General features: G+C 45.7%; 1 protein-coding gene across 1 annotated transcript; it reads right to left on the bottom strand.

Annotated features, from left to right (window-relative positions):
- Positions 1-2: 2 nt before the first annotated feature.
- WNT9B (Wnt family member 9B) lies at positions 3-24,115 on the bottom strand. The gene is made up of 3 exons (XM_074979048.1): positions 24,007-24,115; positions 2,271-2,536; positions 3-1,905 (listed from the first exon to the last, which is right to left on the bottom strand). Exons 1-3 carry the CDS (start codon positions 24,080-24,082, stop codon positions 1,429-1,431), a joined length of 819 nt encoding a protein of 272 aa, XP_074835149.1. The 5' UTR covers positions 24,083-24,115; the 3' UTR covers positions 3-1,428.
- Between the last annotated feature and the right edge of the window lie 756 nt (positions 24,116-24,871).

Genomic DNA, 24,871 nt, shown 5'->3' with positions numbered 1-24,871 from the left:
GTTTTGGGGCTTTAGTATTTGCTTGTTCAAAGATGCAGCAGAGTAGGAAAACTGGCAATGACTCTTTATCCAGCACTTCAGAGAGCCAGAGATGGCCTATTTGCCTTATTCACCTTGTACCTTTCAGTTCACTGGCATTGTACCATGTATGGCACCAAAAATAGTTAACTAACCGCCCCAGCTTATATACAAAAATCACTAAAAATTCCTCCTCTAGTGCACCAGGAACCCAGAAGCATCTGGCACCAGGGAGCTGTATGTTTAGAGCCCTGTTCTCCTTTGCCAGAGTCATTCACTCTCAGGGAAACAGCAGCAGTTCTCCAGCACTTAGAACCCAGGCTAGCTTGTCTTGCTCTCTGGCTGCACAATCCTTGACGCGTCTTCCTTTTAGAATGTAGAGCAGAGGAGGCCCTGAGGGTTGTGTTTCCCACCACTCCCCTCCCTGCCCCAAACATTTCCCTGTAGCTGCTGCCTTCTTTTTACTCCCATCAAGAACACGGTTTCACTCAAGAAAAGCTTCTATTGCTTCAGCATTTGCCATTTCCCCTCTCCTCACTGTCTCTGCCTTTTCAGTGTGATTTCTCCCAGCCCTGCCTGCAATCAGCTGGTCTAATCTCCCGTGGCACAGGCCAGAGAACTGTCCCACAGTAAATCCTAGAGCTTTATTTTAGCTAAAGAGCCCAGCTGCGATTTAAGAATTGCCTGTGGTGGAGAAGCCACCCCAACTGGAAGTAAATTGTTCCACTGGTTAGTTACTCTCACTTTTGGAATGAAAGCCAAATCGATACTGGAAAATGGGGAAACGCCAACATCCAGCCTGTGGAGTGTATTGCACTTTTCTCTGCTGGATGGAAATGTCCATTAAATATTTATTCCTTGTGTAGGTAGTTACAGACTAGTCAAGTCAACCCTTCACCAGCTCTGGGAAATGGAAGAGATTGAGTGCTCTTTGAATCAGTCCTGTGGCTCTTCACTGAGCTCGCTCCATTTTACCAGCTCCTTTCGTAGGAGGCTCTTAACAGAAATGGAGACATTCTTGCAAGTGCCAAATACAGCAGAAAAATAAACTCATTTCTACTCAAGCTTCCCGTTTATCCCAGGAGTGTGTTAGTGCTGTAGGCCACAGAGTCACTCTGGGAGCCCATGCTGAGCTTCCCAAGATAAAGCACCCCAGGCTGTACTTGGAGCCTGCCTTCTTTGCTCCGAGCTGCATGTGCTTAGCCATAGTAGAACACATACTGTTCACAGCCCTGTTTTTTTGGGACTGTCCAGTACAGATGGTGGCACAGCCGCTCAGCATGCAGTGGGAGACAGAGCTAAGAGTGCTGAGCACCCTGCAGCAAACAGGGCCTGCCTCTGCCTTCCCCCCAACTGAGGGGCCCAGGCTCATTAACACCCTTTGTTTAGACTCTCTTCCTTACACCTGCCCTACTGCTTGCAGCTGTAGATCACCTCCTCCTGCATACACTGCTGGCACACCACATAGCAGCACCACTGCACTTGGCAGTGGCAAGAGAAGGTGACCATCCGGCTCTGCGTGTTGTAGCCACGCCCACAGCAAAGGCTGTCGCAGCTGGCCTCCCGGGAGCACGTCCTGCCGGCGGTGCCTCGTGAGTATTTGCTGGGCCGGCAAAAACTGGGCGAGTCCTCCACATACACCAGGTCAGTGGCGCGTGGAACAGCTGGGCTCCTGGGGGAGGGGCTCTGCCGCTGCGTGCTCACGAGCTCAGAGTGTCCCACGGCATCGTTAGTGGCGCTGAAAATCTTGACAGCATCATCGTAGCGCAGCTTGAGGATCTTGCCAGTCTCATGGAAAGGGGAGAGCTGCTTCCAGCAGGTCCTCACGGCACAGGAGCCGGAGACGCCATGGCACTTGCATGTGGTTTTGAGACCGTTCTTCACAGCCTGCGGAGGAAGAAGCTCCCATTAGTATGTTCCAGGACCATGGGCCAAGCTCCCAGGGTAGATCACGCTACCTCCAGAGAGGGTCACACAGCATGTCCTTGCTGGGTGTCATTCCCGCACTATGGACAGAGAAACTAAGGCACAGCTCATGCGCTGCAGCTGCCTAATCATTTTGGTTGCCCTGTGCTGGACCTGATCCAATGCATCCACATCCCTTCTATACTGGGGGGCCCAGAACTGGATGCAGAGCTCCAGATGTGGCCTGACCAGTGCTGAATAGAGGGAAATAACATCTCTAGATCTGCTGGAAATGCTCCTTGATCCTGATCCTTGAACCCTTCTGGGCAAGTGGCCTTCCTGCTCACCTTGATGCCCACATTGGTGTTGTGGATATCCACCTTAGCCCTCAGGTCTTTGCCAGTCTTCTTCTGGCCAATGAAGTTTTTAAGGAACTTGGTGCTGTATTTGAGGTTGTCGCCACATACTCCCCATTGCCAGGCTTTGCGATTCTCCAGGCCTGGAGAGTCATCACAAGTGCAGCGCTCCATTCGTCCAGCACTGCATGCCCGGGCTAGGGAGTGGGTGAGAGCTGCAGAAGAGACTGCATACAGGAAGGCAGTTTCCTTAAAACCTGCACAAGATAGAACAGTGTTGAGAGGCTGGGAATCAGAAATGGACATTCACCCTGGTAACTGGGCTGTGCTGCATCCACAAAAAAATACTGAGCCCCATTTTATGGGAAAGGGGATGGTACGGCGTGATATGGCTTACAGCTCAACCTTCTGGGTGACAGAGTAATGTGCTTCTGACTAGCCTAGCAACAGAAAGGGAGTATGGGGGTTACTCCATAGCACCAACACCTGAACTCTGATGGGCATCACAGGTGTAGCGAACCCAGGCTGTCCAGGGATAGAGAGGGAAAGAGCTCCTAGGTGCCCGTACATGGATTCTGAGAACCTGGGGGATAAGAGCAATTGCAGATACCCATTGATAAACAGTTAAACCTCACTGCTATTCCTGGAACCTGAGCAGAAAGTTAGTCACCACAATGTCACTTCACACCCTGAGAGTCAGGGGAAAGGGAAGAAGAACCAGCAGCATCTCTGCGTGCATGGCTTCCCCCTCTTCCCTCCTGAAACGGGGCCCTTGGTCACCAAACATGTAGACAGTAATGATTCAACTGATAAGCGTTCTTAGACTTTCCGTAAGCCTCTGACAAGATTCCCACACCCAGGCTTCTTAAACAACAAACTGTCGTGCGATAAGGAGGAAGGTTTTTTTTAATTTCTGGTTAAAGGATAGGAAACAAAGGATAGGACTAAATGGAGATCCCGCTCCGAGATGTGTAAGAGAGCTTGGGAGGTCATCAAGTCCCGTCCCCTGCCCTCTTGGCAGGACCAACCACCATCCCTTTTTTAAATCTATTTGCCTCATATCCCTAAATGGCCCCCTCCAGGGCTGAGCTCACTACCATGGGCTTAACAGGCCAATGCTCAAACCACTGAAATGGTCAGTTTCCACAGTGTGGAAAGGGAAATAGCAAACTCTCTCAAGGATCCACTCTGGATTAGCACTTCTCAATATAAGCATAAATGACCTGGAAAAGAGGGTAACCAATGATGTCGTAAATACTGCAGAAATCAAGTTATTCAAGATAAATTCAGAGCAAACTGAAAAGCATTACAAAGGAAACTCTCAAAACTGGATAAAATGGACAACAAAGTGGCAAATGAAATTCAGTGTTGAAAAATGTAAACTAATGCCCAATGGCAAACATAATCCAAGTGATACACTCAAAATTAAGTCCAAGTTGCTTGTTACCTCTAAAGAATCTCAGAATCATACAACTGCAAGGGATCTCAAGAGGTCATCCAGTTCCCCACCCTCATGACAGGACCAACATTATATCATCCCTGCTAAATATTTACCTAACCTGTTCTTAAATATCTCCACTGATGGAAATTCCACAACCTCCCTAGGCAATTTATTCCAGTAATTAACCAGCCTGACAGGAAATTTTTCCTGGGGTACAATCTAACCTCTAAAAAGATGACAAGAATCAATGGGCTTAAATTGTAGCAAATAAGATTTAAAGAGTAATTTTTCTCCCTCCTCCTTGTAACACCCTTTTAGGTACTTGAAAGCTAATATGTCCCCTCTTAGCCTTCTGTTTTCCAACTAAACAAACCCAGTTCTTTTAATCTGTTCTCACAGGTCATATTTTCTAGACCTTTAATCATTTTAGTTGCTCTTCTCTGGACTCTCTCCATTTTCTCCACATCTTTTCTAAAACGTGGGGCTTTGAACTGGATACAGTAGTCCAGCTGAAGCCTAATCAGTGCACAGTAGAGCAGAATTGTTTCTCACGTCTTGCTCACGACACTCGTGTTAATGCATCCCAGAATGACGTTTGCTTTTTTTGCAGCAGCGTCACACTGTTGACTCATTTAGTTTGTGGTTCACTGTGACCCCTAAAATCCCTTTCCGCAGTGCTCCTTCCCAGGGAGTCCCTTCCCATTTTGTACGCGGGAGAAGGAGAGAACAGTCAGTTTCACACATAAATGCAGTACTTTGCATTTGTCCTTATTGAACATCATCCTATTTGCCTCAGACTATTGCTCCAGTTTGTCCAAATCTTTTTGAATTCTGACCCTGTCCTCCAAAGCACTTGTAACCCCTCCCAACTTGGTATCATCTGCTGACCTGCCAAGCGTACTCTGTATGCCATTACCTAAATCACTGAAGGTACTGAACAGAGGTGGCCCCAAAACTGACCCCGTGGGACCCCACTTGTTATTCCCTTTCAGCATGACTACGAGCCATTAACAACTCTCCATGAATGGTTGTCCAGCTAATTACACATCCACTTGATATTAGCCCCATCCAGGCTTCATTTCCCTAGCTGATTGAGAAGGTGGTCATGTGATCCTGTATCAAATGCTTTACTAAAGTCCAGGTCAGTGGTCTGCAACCTGCAGCTGCAGAGCCACATGTCTGACTCTTGAAGGACCTTGTGGCTCCCAGCACTATAATCGCAAAGTAAAGAAAAAACCCTCCTGATTACTTTCACTAAACGGTGAAAAAGTCCATCTAAAAGCCCAAAAATGAACAACGCAGTTCTAAATAGCAAACAATGTGATCTCAAAATGTTGGATAACTCCCCCTAGTGTCCTCCCGAGAGAGGCAGGGAGAGAGAATGTTCAGGAGTGAACATCAGGAAGACAATGATTCAAACACACACGTAAAGTGTGAGGAAATAGAATATGTAAAAAGTTTGTGGATGTCCTGCAGTAAACATGTGTCGCATTGTAAATCACTGTGTGTGCTGTTCTTAAAAAGTATGGTTTGATGTTATCTGTGAAGGACCATCTTGTGTTCAAGAGCTGCAATGCAAGTGAATTACTGAGTTTTTTTTTTACCAAATTGGAAAAAATGGCTCCTCTTGCTATCTAGGTATACCACATCTACCACTGCCCCTTTATCTAACAACGTGTTATCCTGCCAAAAAAAGCTGTCAGTTTGGTTTGACATGATTTGGTCCTGACAAATCCATGCTGTTACCTATCACCTTATTACCTTCCAGATGTTTGCAGATGGATTCCTTAATTATGTGCTCCATTATCTTTCCTGGCACTGAAGTTAAGCTGACTGGTCTGTAATTTCCAGGGTTGTCCTTGTTTCCCTTTTTATAGACAGGCACTATATTTTCCCTCTTCCAGCCTTCTGGAATCTCTCCCAGCTTCTATGACATTTCAAAGATCATAGCTAGTGACTCAGATATATCCTCTATCAGCTCCTCCAGATCTGAGGAAGTGGGTCTGCCCCATGAAAGCTCATCACCTAATACATTATTTTGTTAATCTTTAAAGTGCTAACTGACCACTGGTTTATTTTGTTAGAAGACAGACTAACATGGCTACTTCTGTTACTATTAAGTATTCTAGGATACAGTGACTTGAAAACATCTAACTTTTTTAATTTTCAACTGTTTCTTTTCTTATCTTAACTTCTTGAACAACCCCATTTCCATTAGCATTCACTACGTTTGGCATCCAGTCTCCATCAACATTCTTGGTGAAAATAAACAAAAAAGCAAAGTACTGCTGCCATTTCCATGTTTTCTGTTATTGTTTCTCCCTCTTTAGTGAGAAACAGGCCTACCCTGTCCTTGGTCTTCCTCTTGCTTCTAATATACTTGTAGAATGTTTTCTTGATTTCCTTCATGTGTCTTGAGCTAGATTAAGCTAATTTTATACTCTTGGCTTTCTGACTTTGCCCCTACATTCCTGTGTTCTTTGTTTGTATTCCTCCTTTGTACTCTGACCTAGTTTCCACTTTTTATACAATTTCTTTTTGATTTTTAGGTCACTTAAGATCTCCTGGTTAATCCAACCTGGTTTCTTGCCACACTTCCTAACCTTCCTATACAGAGGAATGATCTACTTTTGCACCTTTAGTAGCTTCCCTTTGAGAAAATGACAGCTGTCTTCAATAGTTTTTCCTTATAATCTTGCTTTCCATGGACCTTCTCTACCAGCTCTGAGTTTATTGAAGTCTGCCTTCCTGAAATCCATTGCCTTTATTTGGCTGTTCTCTCTTCTACTACTCCTTAGAATAACAAGCTCCATCATTTCATGATCACTTCCACCCAAGCTGTCTGCCACTTTCAAATTCTCAACCACTCCCTGCTTATTTGTTAAAATGAAATCCAAAACAGCTTCCCTCCCCCTCCCCCAGTAGCTTTCTGCACCTTTTGGAATACAAAAATGTCTTCAATGCATTCCAAGAACTTGTTGGATAATCTGTGCCCTGCTGTGCTCTTATCCCAGCAGATGTCTGCATAGTTGACGTACCCCATCACGACCAAGTTCTGTGATTTGGATTATTCTGTTAGTTGCTTTGAAAAAGCCTCATCTACCTCTTCTTCCTGGGTAGGTGACCTTTACCATGACATCAACCCTGCTCTTTACTCCCTTTAACCTTACCCAGAGACTCTCAACAAGTCTGTCTCCTATGTCTATTTCAACCTCAGTCCAAGTGTATACATTTTACTATATAAGGCAACACATCCTCCCTCCCCCCACCATCCTTCCCAACCAAATGGTATTCTTCTATACCTTGCATATTATCACATATATACCAACATATTCCATGTAAAGCGGTGGTCAGAAGAAGCAAACAGAAGGCTAGAAACCACTTGACAGAAAAAGCCATAATATACTCACTAAGTCAAAATGCCCTATTTATTTGTGCTTTAGGGAGAGAGTTATATGTTCTTTACTGTTGTTTTTTCTTGTTTTCTATCATTCTGGTACACATTTTATACACCAGTGTCTTTGTTTTTAATTGAAACAGCTTATGTGCACTATTATCTAAAAATATAAAAGTGGAACTTAACAGAACATCAATACATGTGACTTTAAATATGTAGAATGTGACACACACAAGGCTGAGCTCAGGTTTATGTGGTCCTATGGCAAGGTTGATTACCACTGTCCTAACAGATAAAGAGGAACTCACCACTGAACTAAAAATTAACAGTCGCTAAAGTACAAGTGATCATGGCTTTAATAACCTGCATGCAGAATAAATTCCAAACCATACAATTATATAATCAGAAAAGTGTGAATGATAATTTTGGAAGTGCTTTAGAACACTTTACTAGATGCCCAAAAAGGCAGAAGGATACAAGCAAGGAAGATGGCTTTATTGGTAAGACAATCTGCCAGGTTTCTCACAGAACCCTATGGCTGGAAGGGACCACTGGAGGTCATCAAGTCCAGCCCTCTGCCTAAAGCAGGATCAACCTCAACTAAATCATCCCAGCTGAGACTTTGTGAAGCTGGGACAACCTCTAGGGATGGAGATTCCACCATCTCTCTAGGTAACGCATTCTAGTGCTTCACCACTCCTCCTTATGTATAGTACGGTCTCGTCAGTGTTTGGAAGAAGAGCTGGAAACACAAATGACTGGTTCGAAGCTAACTCTAATGAGATGATTCCAGTCATCAAAAGAAACACACTGCAATTCTGGAGTACAAATGCTCAGAGTCAGAGTACCCAGCAAGCACTCAGAGTAGCCAGAAAAATAGTACAGCAGACAGCCACGCGCTGTGCCAACAACTACTGGTTTAAGCTATGCAGCAGCATCCAGACCCGTGCTGACTCTGGTAATCTCAGGGGAATGTACGAAGGCATAAAGAAGGCAATGAGACTGATCCAGAACAAGACAGCACCTCTGAAATCCAAATCTGGAGAAGTCATCACTGACAAAGCCAAACAGATGGAGTGATGGGTTGAGCACTACTCCAAGCTGTACTCATGCGAGAACACTGTGGTTGATACAGCCCTCAACACCGTCAAGCTCCTGTCAGTCATGGATGATCTGGACCAGGAACCAGCTGTGGTCGAATTGAAGAAAGCTATTGACAGCACTGCAGTAGGAAAAGCCCCAGGCCAGGATGGTATACCACCAGAGGTAATCAAGTGTGCCTTGGACACACTCCTGGAACCCCTACATGAGCTGCTGTGCCTGTGCTGGAGGAAGGGAGAGGTTCCACAGGATATGTGGGATGCCAACATTGTAACCTTGTATAACAACAAAGGAGACAGAAGTGACTGTAACAATTACCGTGGAATCTTCCTCCTAAGTATCACTGGTAAATTGTTTGCTCGTGTCATCCTTGGCAGACTCCAGAAGCTGGCTGAGACGGTGTATCCTGAATCCCAGTGTGGATTCTGCAATAAGATCTACCATCGACATGATCTTCTCCCTGAGGCAGCTGCAGGAGAAATGCAGAGAGCAGAGGAAGCCACTCTGTGTCGCCTTCGTCGACCTGACCAAAGCTTCTGACTCAGTCAGTAGGGATGGACTGTTTAAATTGCTCCACAAGATAGGCTGTCCACCACACCTACTCAAGATGATCCAGTCTTTCCACGAAGACACAAGAGGAACCATCCCATATGGCAGCACATCATCAGATGCCTTCAGCATCAGGAGCGGCGTCAAACAAGGATGCGTCCTTCCTCCGACATGGTTCGGGATCTTCTTCGCACTCCTCCTGATCCTCAACAGAGGGCATCTTTTTGCACACAAGATCTGATGGGAAACTGTTTAATCTTGCAAGGCTGAAGGCTAAGTCTAAGGTGAGGGAAGTGCTCATTAGAGACATGCTGGTCGCAGACGACACTGCTGTAGTGACATACGCAGAAGGCCAGCTTCAAAAACTGCTGGATCAGTTCCCCAAAGCATGCAAGGACTTCGGGCTTACCATCAGCCTAGAGAAGACACATGTATTTGGTCAGGACATTGCTGAACCTCCATCAATCAGCATTGACAATTACACACTAGAGGTCATCCACGAGTTTACTTACCTGGGGTCCACCATCACCGACACCCTGTCGCTGGAGTCTGAGCTAAACAGGAGGATTGGAAAAGCAGCCACAACTCTGTCCAGACTTAGCAAGAGAGTGTGGAACAGCAACAAGCTGTACACTCACACCACAATGCAAGTCTACAGAGCCTGCATCCTCAGCACCCTCCTCTACGGCAGCTAGTCTTGGACCTTGTACGCCTGCCAGGAAAAGAGGCTGAACATCTTCCACTTGTGCTGCCTCAGGCACATCCTTGGAATATCATGGAAGGACAGAGTGCCCAACACCGCCATGCTCAAGCAAGCTGGAATTCCAACCATGCGCACCCTCCTCAGGCAGCAGCAGCTCCACTGGGTTGGCCATATCCACAAGATGAATGATAGAGGGATCCCAAAAGACATCCTGTATGGTGAGCTAGCCTCTGGCAAAAGACCTCCCGGACGCCCCCAGTTGCACTACAAAGACGTCTGTAAGAGGGACCTCAAGGAGGTAGACATCGACCCAGATAGTTGGGAAGAGCTGCCAGACGACCGCAGCAGCTGGAAACAGGAACTACACAAAGGACTTCAGAAGGGCGAGATGAAGATCAGACAGCTGGCAGAGGAGAAGCGAACCTGTAGAAAGGACAGCAAGGACCTGCCAGACACCCACTACCTATGCAGCAGATGTAGCAAGGACTGTCACTCATGTGGGCCTCTATAGTCACAGTCAATGCTGCAAATGATGATCTTAAATGCAGTTACAAAGGGCGCGATCCATAGTCTACGCAGACTGAAGGATGCCTTGAACCTTGAACTTGCTTCACCACCGTCCTGGTGAAAGAGTTTTTCCTAATATTCAACCTATACCTCCCCCTCTGTAACTTGAGACCATTGCTCCTTGGTCTGCTATCTGTCACCACTGAGAACAGCCTCTCTCCTTCCTCTTTAAAGCCCCACTTCAGGAAGTTGAAGGCTGCTATCAAATTGCCCCTCACTCTCCTCTTCTGCAAACTAAAGCCCAAATCCCTCAGCCTCTCCTCTTAGGTCACGTGCTCCAGCCCCTAATCATTTTCCTTGCCCTCCGCTAGATCTGCTCCAATATATCCACGTTCTTTCTATACTAGGTGGCCCAGAACTAGATGCAATACTACAGATGTGGCCTCACCAGTGCTGAATAGAGGAGAACAAACATCTCTAGACCTGCTGGAAATGCTCCTCCTAAAGCACCCCAATATGCTGTTAGCCTTCTTGGATACAGGGCACACTTTTGACTCACATCCGGCCTTTCATCGACTGTAATCCTTAGGTTCTTTTCTGCTGCACTGCTACTTAGTCAATCAGCACCCAGCTTGGAACAATGCTTGGGATTCTTCTGTCCCAAGTGCAGGACTCTGCACTTCTCCTTGTTGAACCGCATCAGATGTCTTTTGGCCCAATCCTCCAATTTACTTAGCTCACTCTGGACCCTATCCCTACCCTCCAGTGTATCTACCTCTCCCCCTAGCTTAGTGTCAGCTGCAAATTTGCTGATGGTGCAATCCATCCCATCTCCAGGTCATCAGTAAAGATGTGGAACAATACCAGCCCTAGAACTGATCCTTGAGGCACTCCACCTGAATCCAACCACCAACCAGACATTAAGTCACTGATTGCTACCCATTGGGCCTGACCGTCTAGCCAGCTTTCTATCCACCCTACAATCCATTTAGTCAATCCATACCCCCTTAATGTATGAGGGGGTAATGATCTGCAGGTTTGATGATGTTTGGAAGACTGTTACATCCTGGATTCCAGCTCCTGGTAAGTGACAAAGTTCCTGAGATTCTGGGTCTGGACGGCAGATGGAGGACTCTGTCCCTCTTAGGAGGGAGTCCCCAACTACCACCACTACCCATCGTCTTCCCTTAGAAGTGGTCAGAGAACCCTCTCCATAGGGCTACACAACCCATGCCCTCCAGTCATTGGGTCTTCTGATCCCTTCCCTGAGAGGTCTGTGCCACAGCACTCTCCACTGTACCACCCGTGCAGAGAGCCTGAAAACAGTTGCTTACCTCCACTGGAACTGCAGATACCTGAACTGGCTTTCTTCACCTGGAGGTTACATGCTTCCAGTTTTCTTCCTTGTTCTGTACTGCCCTCACTGGCTGCTCCGCCGGCTGTGCCTGCAGGACTAGATGCTGCTGTCTGTCGAGGAAGTCTTCACCTTCTCTGATGGACTGGAGGGTTGATATTTGGGCCTCAAGTCCTCTAATCTTTTCTTCCAAGATGGCAACCAGGTTGCACTTGGTACAGACAAAACCCTTTCTACCTTCAATGAGGAAGACAAACATGGCACATGCTGTGCAGGTCACAACAGCTGACTTGTCTATATCCATTTTTCCCTTTCTTTGGAGAGTTCCCTCAGATGTTTTAATTGCTGCCTTGAAGGGCAGAAGAGAAACAAAACTAAGAAAGAGACCAAACGGGATGGGGCTCCCCCTGAGGTGAAATCCCTGTTGGTTGCTGCCTTGTTTACTTAGCGGGGAGTGAAGACAGCCATAAAAATAACACAACAAATGGAAGAAAGGGGAAGTTTGTAGTAGGGAACGTAAATCAAAAATTGTAAAACTAACTAAACAAAAATAAAATTAAAAAAAATCCCAGATAAGGGTTGTAAAGGGACACAAAGGAAACCTCTGTCAACAGAGGTCACTGTCAGAAGACATTTCCCGGCAGGCCCTCTGTCGACAGATTACATCCACACACAGAAGCAGATGGAAAGAGCAATCTGCTCTGTCAGACAGCGACCAGACTCCCGGGACCTCTCTTGATGGACCGGCTAACCAGAAGCTTTGTAAACAGGGCTGCCCAGTGAACCAGAAGCCCTGTCCGTCAACAAAAGGGCCCTGGAGTGTCTAAACAGCTGTGTTGTCACTGTCAAGAGAAGCATTGTACCTGAACGGGGAAAAGTATAATGCTGTTGGTGGATGTGCTGGGTTTTGTTGACAAACCACCAACAGAGCACATTTTGCATGTAGACAAACTGCATATTTTTCCAACAAAAGCCCAGTTTTGCAAGGAAAGCATCACATGTAGATGTGGCCAAAGAGAAAAAGCAATGCCCAGCACAGTTAAGGACAATAAAAAGGAGAGGGGAAGAGAGGTTAAGAACAAAAAGAATCCTAACAATGGTAGTGGTCCATTACTAGATAGAGATGATGGAATTAATATTAACGTAGAAATGTTCAATACATGTTTCTGTCCTGTATTTGGGACAAAGATGTCATACCAGAGGATAGCACTCTTTCCAGTCCACTAGTATCTCAGATGTTTGTTAAACAGCAGCCACTGATCTTTGACCTTTTTTTAAATCAGCAGGCCCAAATAACCTGCATCCAAAAATTTGAAAAGAGCTGACTAAAAATTTGCTGGACCATTAATGTCCATTTTGGAAACACTGGGAAATTCTAGAAGATTCAGAAAAAAAGCTGATGTGAAGACAATATTTTTTAAAAACAGTAAGTGGGACAACTCAGGTAATTATAGGCCTGTCAGTCTGATATCACAATTGGGTAAGATAATGGAACAGGTGATATGGGTCTTGATTAATTGAGAATAAAGGAGGGAAATATAATTATGCCAGTTATAATGGGTTTATGAAAACCAAATCCTGCTAGATAAACTTTTGATATTACAAGTTTGGATGATCAAGGTAATAGGAATGATGTAATATATTTATTTCTGCAAAGCATTTCGACTTGGTAGCATATGACCTTTGGATTAAACGCCCAGATAGCTATATAATACAAGCATACATTCAATGGATCAAAACTTGATTACTGAAAGATGGCAAACTACAATTGTAAACCAAGAATTATCAAGGAATGGGTGTGATTTTAGTGAGGTTCTTGCCCTTTGCCAACATTTATCAATAACCTGGAGAAAAACAAAATCACTATGAAGTGTGCAGATGACACAAATAGGGGGAGTGGAAATAATGAAGAGAACTGATTCAAAGAGGTCTGGACCACTTGTAAACTGGGTGCAAGCAAACATCATGTGTTTTAATACTGCTAAATGTAAATCTATACATCTTGCGGCAAAGAATGTCAGCTATACTTCCCCAAAGGTGAAATTATCTTGGGAACCAGTGACTGGGGGACATAAAAGTTTTGTGTTGGATAATCAACTGAGTAAGAGTATCCCATGTAACACTGTGGCCAGGTCAGTCCTTAGAGGACTAAACAGTGTTCGTATAACCACTTGCAGAATGCGGCATCTAATTCTGGCATCCACAGTTCAAGAAAGATGTTGGTAAGTACTAGATGGCAAGAGAATGGTTAAAGAGCTAGAAAATATGCCTATTGCGGTAGACTCAAAGAGCCCAACCTATTTAGCTTAACAAAGAGAAGGTTACAGAGCGACTCAATTACAGTCTAAGTACCTACACACAAACAAATATTTATGAATGAGGTTTTTAAATCTAGCAGAGAAAGAGCTAACATGATCCATTGTCTGGAAACTGAAGTTACAAAAATTCAGGAGTAAATGTTTAATAGTGAGCGCAATTAATAATTAGACTAATTTTGAGGGGTCGTGGTGGACCGACTATTTTTCAAATCAAGTTGGGATGTTTTTCTAAAAGATTTGCTCTAGAAGATTATTTCTGGGGAAGTTCTATGTCCTGGATTATATAGCCTTTCAACCATGATGATCATAATGACAGCTTGTGACCTTAGAATCTGAATATCTTACAGTGATAATTAAATACCTCATAATGGTAGTCCATCGATCCGATGATGACAAACCTGTGCAGATCATCTGTTATTGGTCTCATGGTGTGCCCTCTGGTGACTGCATAAACCAATTCTAGAGGTGCACATTTTGCCGCAGATGGTGCATGGGAAGTTTGCAGTCTGTGGGTTGTGCATTGCTGATGCTCTGTGATGTTGTCCGCGTGCCTCTTGTGGACGCCGGCAGCGGTCTTCCTCAAAGGCAATGCAGGTACTTCTGACTGTTGCACGCCACTGTGTTCTGTCACTGGCGGCGTCCTCAAGGTCCCTAGGTTTGATACTGCTGTACTGCAGGTTGGCTTTGATGGTATCCTTGTAGCATTTCTGTGGACGACCTATATGCCGGATGCCCTGGGAGAGTTCACCATACAGAAGCTGGTGAAGGATTCTGTTGGCATCCATGCGGCTGACATGACCAGTCCAATGTAGTTGTGACTTCATAATCATCATTTCAATGCTTGTCATCTGGGCTCTCTCGAGGACCTCAAGATTGGGCAACTTTGTCTTGCCAGCGGATCTTCATGATGTTATGGAGACAGCGCGTGTGGAATGCTTTGAGCTGCTTGATGTGACGCCTATACAGTGTCCATGTTTTGCACCCGTACAAAAGAGATGAGAAAACAACAGCTCTGTACACAAGCAGTTTGGTTGACATCTGGATGTTATGGTGGTTTAGAACTTTGACACACAGACAGCCAAGTGCCTGGCTCGCTTTAGATATTCGCGCGTTGATCTCATTATCCAGTGATCCATCACTGGATATGACACTACCCAGGTATTTAAAGTTCTCCACTACTTTAAGCTGAGTGCCGTCAGTGGAGATACTCAGGACAGGAGCATTTGATCCAGGTGCAGGTTGATGGAGAACTTCTGTCTTTCCAAGGCTGATAGTTAGTCCGAAAAGTTGTGAGGCCTCAGCAAACTTGCTGACAATGTGCTGAAGATAATTTTCAGTGTGAGCCATAAGGGCACAATCGTCGGCAAAGAGTGCCTCACAAAGGAGTTTCTGCACTGTCTTAGTCTTTGCATTCAGGCGACGGAGGTCAAAAAGTGAACCATCATGCCGGTATTTCAAGTATATACCTCGGTCCAGATCTTTCATTGCATGGTTAAGGACGCATGCAAAGAACAGGTTAAATAAGACAGGAGCGAGAACACATCCTTGTTTCATGCCGTTGGTGATGCTGAAGGGGGCTGATGTGGCTCCATCAGACAGTACTTTGCCTGTCATGTCATCGTGGAAAAGGCGTATAATCTGGACGTATTTTTTTGGGCAGCCAAGTCGTATTAGAATGGTCTAAAGGGCTTCCCTGTTGACGGTATCAAATGCCTTTGTCAGATCTATGAAGACAGCATACAGGTCCATCTTCTGTTCAATGCACTTCTCTTGTATTTGTCTGACAGCAAACACCATATTGGCTGTGCTCCAACCAGGCTGAAAACCGCATTGACTTTCAGGTAGATTTGCCTCGGAAATACTGGCTATTAGGTGGTTCAAGATGATGCGGGGGATGATCTTCCCTCCAACGGAGAGGGGGGATATGCCTCTGTAGTTTCCACATTCTGCTTTGCTGCCTTTATTCCTGAAAAAGGGAGACAATAATAGCATCACAGAGGTCCTGTGGTATGTTTTCATCCTCCCAGATGCTGCTGATCACGCTATGGAACGCTGGTAGTGCTGCTGGACTTGCCGCTTTCTCTCTCTCTGCTGGTATCCCATCTTTTCCAGGAGCTTTTCCTGACCTCATCTGGCTAACAGCTTTCTTAATCTCATCTATAGTGGGCAGAAAGTCAAGATCTGTCAGGATGGGTTGTTGCGGAATTTCATTGAGGATGTTATTATTCACAGTCGATGGTCTATTAAGGAGGTTGCTAAACTCTTCTCGCCATCTTTCGTTGATGCCCTCTGTCTTTGACCAGCATTGTGTTGTCTGATGAGAGCAATGGGGGTAGTCCTTGGTTTAGAAGGTCCATAGACAGTCTTAATGGCACTAAAGAACATCTTTGAGTTGTGAGTCTCAGCACAGTGCTCAATTTCTTTGGCTTTGCTCTCCCACCAGCTATCTTGTATCTGATGGAGGTCTTTCTGTGTTTTGCTCTGAAGGAGCTTGAAATGGTCCCGTTTGGAGACTGAGGGGGGGGTCATTCTGCCATTCAATAAAGGCTTTTCTCTTTACTTCCAGTGCTGAACATTTCTTCTTGGTCCTCATCGAACCAATCCTGATGTATTCTTTTCTTTGGTCCAAGAGATGTTATTGCTGTGTCAGTCACTATCTGCTTGAACTGATCCCACTCTTCGGTTACAGTACTGATCAGTTGACCGTGGGATGTTAATTTGTCATTGAGACTCTTCTGAAAATTGCTGAAACATTGGGCATCCTTCAGTTTGGCTATGTTAAAAGCAGGTCACACATGCTTAAGGCATTTGGGCCGAGAGGGAGCGATGTAAAGTTGAAGAGACATCCTGACTAATCTGTGATATGTCCAGCACTCTGCGCCTCACATTACTCTGGTGATCAGTACATCTCGGATGTCTCACCTTCTGACAATGGCATAATCTATCAGATGCCACTGTTTAGGGTGCGTCCACGTCGTTTTGTATTTATCCGCTTGTTGGAACAGAGTGTTGGTAATAGTCAGGTCATTTTCAGAACAAAGGCTCAAAAGGAGTAGTCAATTGTTGTTCATTTTGACTACACCATGTGGCCCAGTTACTCCTTTCCAGTTCTCGTTGTCAGCCCCAACTCGGGCATTGAAATCTCCAAGGAGGAGTAGTTTGTCTGTTGCAGGTGTGATCTTCATCAGTCTGTCGAGATCTTCATAGAATTGTTCCTTTGAGTTGTCAGGGCACATTAGAGTGGGTGCATATGCACTGATGATGGTGGCATGATGTTTGGCATTTAGTGGGAAGCGTAGTTTCAGCAATCTTTCATTGATACCCACTGGAAGGTCTGGGAGTTGATGCATCAATGAGGTTTTTATTGTCAGACCGACTCCATGTATTCTATCCTCTGTCTCAGTCTTACCCTTCCAGAAGAAGGTATAACCACTTGCTGGTTCACTCAAGAAACCTTTCCCAGCCAATCTTGTTTCACTTAATGCTGCTATATTGATCTTATAGTGGCCTAGTTCATGAGCAATGAGAGCTGTCCTTCTCTCAGGTCTTGCAAAAGCTTCTTGATCCATGAGAGTACAAACATTCCGTACACCAATGGTAAGTTCTCTCAAATTTTTCTTTTCGTTTCGACCGCAAGTAGGGTTAAACTGCCAGCTGCGGCTTGCTGGCCAGTTATTGTAGTAGGGCAGGCAATTTTTAGGCCACCTTTTCTAGGCCCCTCCCTTACTAGGGTGAGCAGTGCTGTCCTAAAGAGGACTGCTCAGATGCCTGGGATGCTGCTGGGCAACTCTGCTGCCCCAGGTACAGAGCTGGACAACCACTTGTCCACAGGCCGCCTATGTGCGGGATTGGGACTACGACTCCCAGTGGTAACCTCCACCTGTCACTTCGCCCCTCCTCCATCGCCGCAGGACTTGGGTGATGCGATGATATGATGATTTGCACAGGACCTGTGCATGAAAGCTTTTTAAGTGGTAGAGATGTTGCATGGGAGCAATCCCACTCTCTCGACCTTGGAAGCCAGGCACCTGTGGTACATAGAATTGTCACGACTGGTAGTTTCTTTGGTTGCAGTGGATGGCCTTGGCATCTTTTGTGCCTTGTCAAGCCCTTCGCTTTCCACAAAGCATTGCAGAACCGCCTTCTTGGCCCTTGGATCTAAATGATCTCTTCTGCCCAGTCTGCCGGAATTGACTTCACATGCTGGGTAGGCACATCCGAAAATTCACTGAGGGTCTGCGCCCCATTGGTTACGCTCACCTGGTTTGGCCAGCCTGTCGAAGCTGTTGCCCAGGGTGTGGCCGCTGCACATGCTGCAGCTACCCGGAGCCACAAGTGAGAGCTGAGTGACAGGCAGGGACCAAAGTGGACGGACTACCCCTGAAGGGGTACGACAAGTCCCTCCAACAGAGGTACTACCCCCCCCGTACACTCCATACACCCCACATACCTCATAGTTCATCAGTAATGACACAGGATATTAAAACAACATAGCAAATCTATTTAGATGTGTAGGATCATAAAACTCCAACCAAGAGTTTTATCATTACTGGCCAAAGAACCAATGTTTCTTTTAAACCTACTGTGAAGACACTGTGGAAGTTCCACAGAATGTGGAAAAAAAACCATAGCAATCTTTAGAAGGAGCTAAGCAGGACGTTCCACGTAGCAAGACAGTTAGCTTTACATTAATCGTGGCCATAAGTGCAGACAGGCTGACACACAGGGGCTGCGTCTACACGTGCACGCTACTTCGAAGTAGCGGCAGTAACTTCGAAATAGCGCCCGTCACGTCTACACGTGTTGGGCGCTATTTCAAAGTTGAAATCGACGTTAGGCGGCGAGACGTCGAAGTCGCTAACCCCATGAGCGGATGGGAATAGCGCCCTACTTCGACGTTCAACATCGAAGTAGGGACGTGTAGATGATCCGCGTCCCGCAACATTGAAATAGCGGGGTCCTCCATGGCGGCCATCAGCTGGGGGGTTGAGAGATACTCTCTCTCCAGCCCTTGCGGGGCTCTGTGGTCACCGTGGGCAGCAGCCCTTAGCCCAGGGCTTCTGGCTGCTGCTGCTGCAGCTGGGGGTCCGTGCTGCATATACAGGGTCTGCAACTAGTTGTTGGCTCTGTGTATCTTGCACTGTTTAATGAAAGTGTGTCTGGGAGGGGCCCTTTAAGGGAGCGGCTTGCTGTTGAGTCCGCCCCGTGACCCTGTCTGCAGCTGTGCCTGGCTCCCTTATTTCGATGTGTGCTACTTTGCCGTGTAGACGTTCCCTCGTTGTGCCTATTTCGATGTTGGGCTGAGCAACGTCGAAGTTGAACATCGACGTTGCCAGCCCTGGAGGACGTGTAGACGTTATTCATCGAAATAGCCTATTTCGATGTCGCAACATCGAAATAAGCTATTTCGAAGTTGGGTGCACGTGTAGACGTAGCCAGGGTGAAATAAGTAAAGTACAATGATGGGTGACATTTTTGATCAAAATTTGAGTGAAAAAATGCAGATTTTATTTCACTGAAACATTTTGCATATCTGTGTAAATTTTGCTGACGTCTTTTGATTTAAAAAATCCTCTGTAAATTTCAGGATGAAAATGATTTTTCTTTTGGCAATCAAAAATATTTGTAATAAAATATACTTTGGAAGTTTCCTTTAATTCCAAAAATCAAATGTAAAAAATGCTCAGAATTGAAACAATGCTTATTCAACCCAAAACAAAGTTTGCAACTTTTCAATTTGCCAAACATTTTCAAAATTTTCAATTTCAAGTCAATCTTTTCAATTTTTCAAATTGCCAGTGAACCAAAATAAGATATCTGATTCACATAGTGCTAATAAAATATTAAAGAACTCCAAAATTAATTACCTGCATTTTTATAGAAAATAAGTCTTGTTAGTCAAACTCGATAAAGTTCTGAGGCAGTTACAAATTTAATTGGTAAAAGGAGCTGTCGACATAAGACCTTAAGACAGATATTTGATTTAATCCTGCATGGCATTCTGAAGAAAAAAAAACAAAACAGTACAGCGTATACCAAACCTGGGGGGAGGGATAGCTCAGTGGTTTGAGCATTGGCCTGCTAAACCCAGGGTTGTGAGCTCCATCCTCAGGGGGGAGGCATTTAGGGGCCTGGGTCAAAGAGTTAATGGGCCCAAAACAGAAACACACACTCCTGATCCACAAACCAGTTAGCCAGCATTTTAATCGAGTGGGCCATTCTGTTAAAGACTTAAAAGTTTGCTTTTACTAAAGAGGAATTTTCACAACAGTCTTGAAAGAGGCTGCTGAACTCTCTTTTATATTCAAATTCGACACATTAACACATGGTTTGAACCAGGATACAAATTTTCTGGAACGTTATAGGGGCCCCTTGGCATACTTGGCTATTCTAATTCTTTAACCCCCACACCCCCTTCTGCCCCTCTGCTCTCTGATTTGCTCACCTTGATCATTTTTTTCTGATTTGTCAACCTTGATTACTATTTTTGGTTCTCAAAACAAAAAGCAGTCAAGTAGCACTTTAAAGACTAGCAAAACAGTTCATTAGGTGAACTTTCGTGGGACAGACCCACTTCCCCACAAAAGCTCACCTAATGAAAGACTAGCAAAATAGCTTATTAGGTGAGCTTTTGTGGGGAAGTGGGTCTGTCCCACGAAAGTTCACCTAATGAACTATTTTGCTAGTCTTTGAAGTGCTACTTGACCGCTTTTTGTTTTGATAGTGTATAGACTAGCACGGCTCACTCTGTTACTATTTTTGGTTCTCTGTGCCTTAAATATTGAGTCTGTTCTGGTGTAGCTATGGGCTGAAAAAGTGGGTCTGTCCCACGAAAGCTCACCTAATAAATTATTTTGTTAGCCTTTAAAGGGCTACTGGACTGCTTTTTGTTTTGATAGTGTACAGACTAGCATGGCTCCCTCTCCGTTACTTGTCAGGGATGGTGCTTTGTGCTCCTGTGAGTGCTGGGGACTGTACTCTATGACCTCTCAAGATCCCTTCCAGCTCTGAGATCTGTTTATCTCCATATTTAAAAATGGATTGAAAATGGCTCATTAAATCAGGAACATCCTCCACTGTGGGTGGATCCTATTAGAAACAACAGTAACCTGTTCTCAGCCCAGCACTATTCAAGATTTTCATCATGATCTGGAAGACAGTTAAACTATCATTGCTAGTAAAGTGTGCAGGCAATTCAAACTGGTGGAATGATAAACAATGAGGACATGTTACTCTACAGAGCAATCAGCAGAACATGGAGATCTGGACTCATGCAACCACCATGTGATTTAATACAGCCAAACTGCAAGTTCAGATATCTAGGACCCAAGAATATAGGTCACTTTTATGAGACCCTAGAAAGAACAAGAAGTCATTGTGGATAACCACCCAAATACTAGCTACAATCAAGGGCATATCTCCACTACCAGACTGATGTTCTGCAATCAGTACAGCAAGGAATTGATTTAGCGGGTCTCCACCAGACTTGCTAAATCAATGGCAGAGCACCCATTGGTTGACCCTAATACTCCAACTCTTCAAGAAGGGTAAGGGAAGTCAGAGAGCATCTCCCATTGACTCAGCATCAAGACGCCAGGGTAAATAGACCTAAGCTGTGTTAACTCCAGCTACTTTACTCACGCTGCTGGAGCAGTGCAACTTTGGTTGACTTACTCCTGTAGTGAAGACAAGACTTTAGGGAGAACAAAATCATTGTCCGTTTAACATAGGAAGAAGGAGTTACTGCCATTGCATGTAGTATTACTGAGAACCTTACTGGAACAGTAAGTCATCCTGGCCTCCATGCTGCATAAACTATGATAAACTGGAATGAGGTCAGAAACGAGCTGCAAGAATGATTGGAAATCCTGCCTTATAGTGGGACTAAAGCAGCTTCGTCCGTTCAGTATATTCAAGAAAGTAAAGTACTTTGACTGCAGTCAGGCACTTACTCGGGGAAAGATTTCTGCTAGCACAAGGCTCCTTAATCTAGCAGGCAAAGGCAGAACAAGGTCCAATGGCTGTAAGCTGAAACCAGACAAGTTTCAATGAATAACATTCATATTTTAAAATTATACTAGTTAATTGTTGTAGCAACTTGCCATGGAACGAGGTGGATTTCCTTTTGCGTGAGGGCCATACATCAGGGTTGCAGGTCTCTTTTGAAAAGGTGCTTTGGCTTGACCCAAAGAGACGGGTTTGAGACAGAAATACTTGGGTGAACTTTTATGTCCGAGGCAGTGTGGGAGATCAGACTAGACAATCACAGTGCTTCCTTCTGGCCTTAGTCTGTGAACCTCAGAGAGGTTTAAAGGGGACTGTGCTGCCAAGTTTCCTGCAGTCCTGGGAGCATTAATGCTTCTTGCACTTCAGTGAGAGTCTGAGTGTTAACTCCCATGTCCAGTTCCCCTTTTCCTGAATACTGCCTCCTAAAGGGCCCTGGTAGTTTCCCCTGGAATTGGGAATCAACGTGACTGTGCAGCTGTTACGCTTCTGCCATGCTTTGGCCCAGAGGTGTTTGCACTTCAGCAATGGTCAACTATGCATGTTTGTAGGATGCTTGAGATTAAAATTATCCATAAATGAAGAATCAGTGTGCCCACCAATCCAGTTTGGAATGATCAAGCATCCTATGTGCCACATTATGCACATTTCCAAACCATACAAGCAAGTTCTGTTCTGGAGAAAGCAGCCAACATTTCAACTGCTTGCAACCACTTAAGCCAAGGTGAGGTTTGTTCCTGTATGTTCATAGGGCGAGATGCTGTTCTGTGTCTTGCAGCAGCAACTGAATCCTCAGAGCCCAGAGACAGAGGAGGGGAAATGGGATTTTAAACCACCTTTGTGGTTTTTCCACCTGACCCCTGGGGTCCCAGTGTTTCCTGGAAGCTGAGTGCTTGGGTGACCACCCAGGAGAGATTCAAATGCCTCCCAGCTGATGTCTTGGTGCACATAAAATTTATTCCACAAGGATGGAAAAATTAGAGGGAAAATTGTAGGCAACCTAACCTAAGCTGCCTGCAGGCAGCAGCACCATATGGAATGTGTGTCAATGCATCTGACAAGGCCTTACCCCTGTCCCAGACATACTACTTCCCCTTCCACAAACAGCCAGCACACGACAGCAAGCACTGGTTGTGCTCGGTTCTTACATTCTGGGGGTAGGAGGGCAGAAATCCATTATGCTACGAGAGCAGGAAGGAGACTCCCTTTTCAACTGTAAGGCTCGCAGGAGCCATGCTGATCACCTAGTCTGCTCTCCAGCAGAACACAAGCCAAAAACCTGTCTCACTAATTTCTGCATCCAGCTCAGCTCCTGGTTGACTCTGGAGCAGATCTTTACAGAAGAGGCACCCAGTCCCAATTTAATGACTAAGTGATAGAATCCATCACATCTCCAGGTACACTACTCCAGGGGTTAACTCCCCATCCACATAACAACTAGCTCCTTAGGCCTAGTCTGAGTTTTCCTAGCTGTAACTTTCAGACATTGGATTCTGTTCAACTCTTTCCTGCTGGATTACAGAGACATTGGCTGCCAGGAACCTTCTTGTCCAAGTACTCGACGTGTTATCAACTTAAGACTGTTTGTGCTCCTTTGGTCTGTCACTAATCAGTCCCCAGATTATTCCTGTAGCTCATTTCTATGCTTTCCAACATTCCGTTTCAAGTGTGGACACCCCCACTCAGTCTTATCAGTACCAGAAAGAGACTAGTCTTCTGGTTCTATTGTCCCAAACCCGTATACCACAAAGTAAGAGGGCAGCTTGTTCAGGCATCCATCGGTACCAGGGCACTTCATGGACAGGGCTGCTATGGCTGAAGACAGCAATATACTCAACACCTTTCCAGGAAGGTGTGTTTGTACACGCAGTTAACAAGCCAGACAATGACTATGCACTCACGTGCACACACACCTTCAGGGAAAGATTCAGGGCTCAATCTCAGGCTTTAAGGGAACTTGAACTCCTGGGTGACAGATTCAAAGCCAGCCTGATTAGTGAGGATCTCTGCTGGCTGTTCATTGCCTGAAGGAAGAGTCTAGCCTCAGTCCAGCTCCCAGGGCTCAGAAATCTTCATTACAATATGTGGCCTCCACAGGGAAGCCAAGGGTAGAAGGGCCTAGAGCGCAAACTCTCTGCCACAGGTCAGGGCTGAAATGCAGCCGACAAGGACAGAGCACCTGCCTTGTCGCTGTCTGCTCTGTGTGCAAAGAGCATCTCTTCCGCCCTTTCTCCAGCCCTTCGTGCCAAGGAAAGGCTCACATTGTCTAACCTACACCTGGTTCCCTGCTCTGGTGAAGCTCAGCTACTGCCCACAATTGGCTCCTGTGCAACAGGCCAGGGCTCCTGCATACCTCGCTTCAAGAGGCTGGTCCGTCCCTCCAGGCTGCAGTTCCAGCGCTCGCTGCGGAACTGGTACTGGCACTCCATGACGCTGAGCCGGATGGCATCCCGCAGGGTCTCCGCCAGGCCTGGCTCCCGCCGGCAGAGCCTTTTCTGCTTACGGGACAGCTTGAGCAAGTCACACTGCTTCAAGTGCGCCTTCCCTAGGGCCGCATTCGCAGAGGGGCCCAGGGAGGGAAGATGGGTCAGACCTTCCTTCCCAGTCAGTCTGCGGGGAGAAAGCAGGGAGAGAGATGAGTCCAGAGAGACCCTAACTGAGAGCCCCAGGAAGGATCGCTCAGTGGTTTGAGCATTGGCCTGCTGAACCCAGGGTTGTGAGCTCCCTCCTTGAGGCAGCCCTCTGGGGCAAATACATTTAAAAAAAAAGTGTTGGGGGTGGGGGAGAAGCTGGTGCTCGGTCCTGCCAAGAGGGCAGGGGGCTGAACTCCATGACAGTCCACTCCTGTTCTATGAGATGTGTATCTCCACATACATGTTTTAAATGGCCAGCTGGAGGCAGCTTCAGAAGTCTGCCAGTGAGCACATAGCTGTTTTGGCAGCTCCTTTGGCTGGCCAGTAGACCGAGTAATGACTGATTCTTTGGTTTGCCAACTGCTCTAATACTAAAAAGAATGAAAAATAATTGGTTGAACCAAACGTAATGATGGTGAATCAAAATGGCCACGAAAGATTTCATTGGGGCTGAACAAAACAATCTGTTCCATCAGAAATTAATGAGTTTGTTGGAGTTCTGTGCACCTCCTCACATCTACCAAAGTCAAAAGAGAGCCAGAGGAGGAAGCAATCCTCACCAGCCCTGCCCATCTTAAAACCTTT

This window comes from Carettochelys insculpta, chromosome 28 (genome assembly GCF_033958435.1).
Source record: "Carettochelys insculpta isolate YL-2023 chromosome 28, ASM3395843v1, whole genome shotgun sequence".
Lineage (NCBI taxonomy): Eukaryota > Metazoa > Chordata > Testudines > Carettochelyidae > Carettochelys > Carettochelys insculpta.
The sequence above is the reverse complement of the archived record's forward strand: the minus strand, read 5'-3'. Positions and strand labels throughout refer to the sequence as shown.

Coding starts and splice junctions, on each gene's coding strand:
- WNT9B (XM_074979048.1), bottom strand. CDS start 24,082: ATGGAGTGCCAGTACCAGTTCCGCAGCGAGCGCTGGAACTGCAGCCTG. Junction 2,537..24,006: donor GACCAGCCTCTTGAAGCGAG/GTATGCAGGAGC, acceptor TATCTTGTGCAG/GTTTTAAGGAAACTGCCTTC. Junction 1,906..2,270: donor ACACCAATGTGGGCATCAAG/GTGAGCAGGAAG, acceptor CTTCCTCCGCAG/GCTGTGAAGAACGGTCTCAA.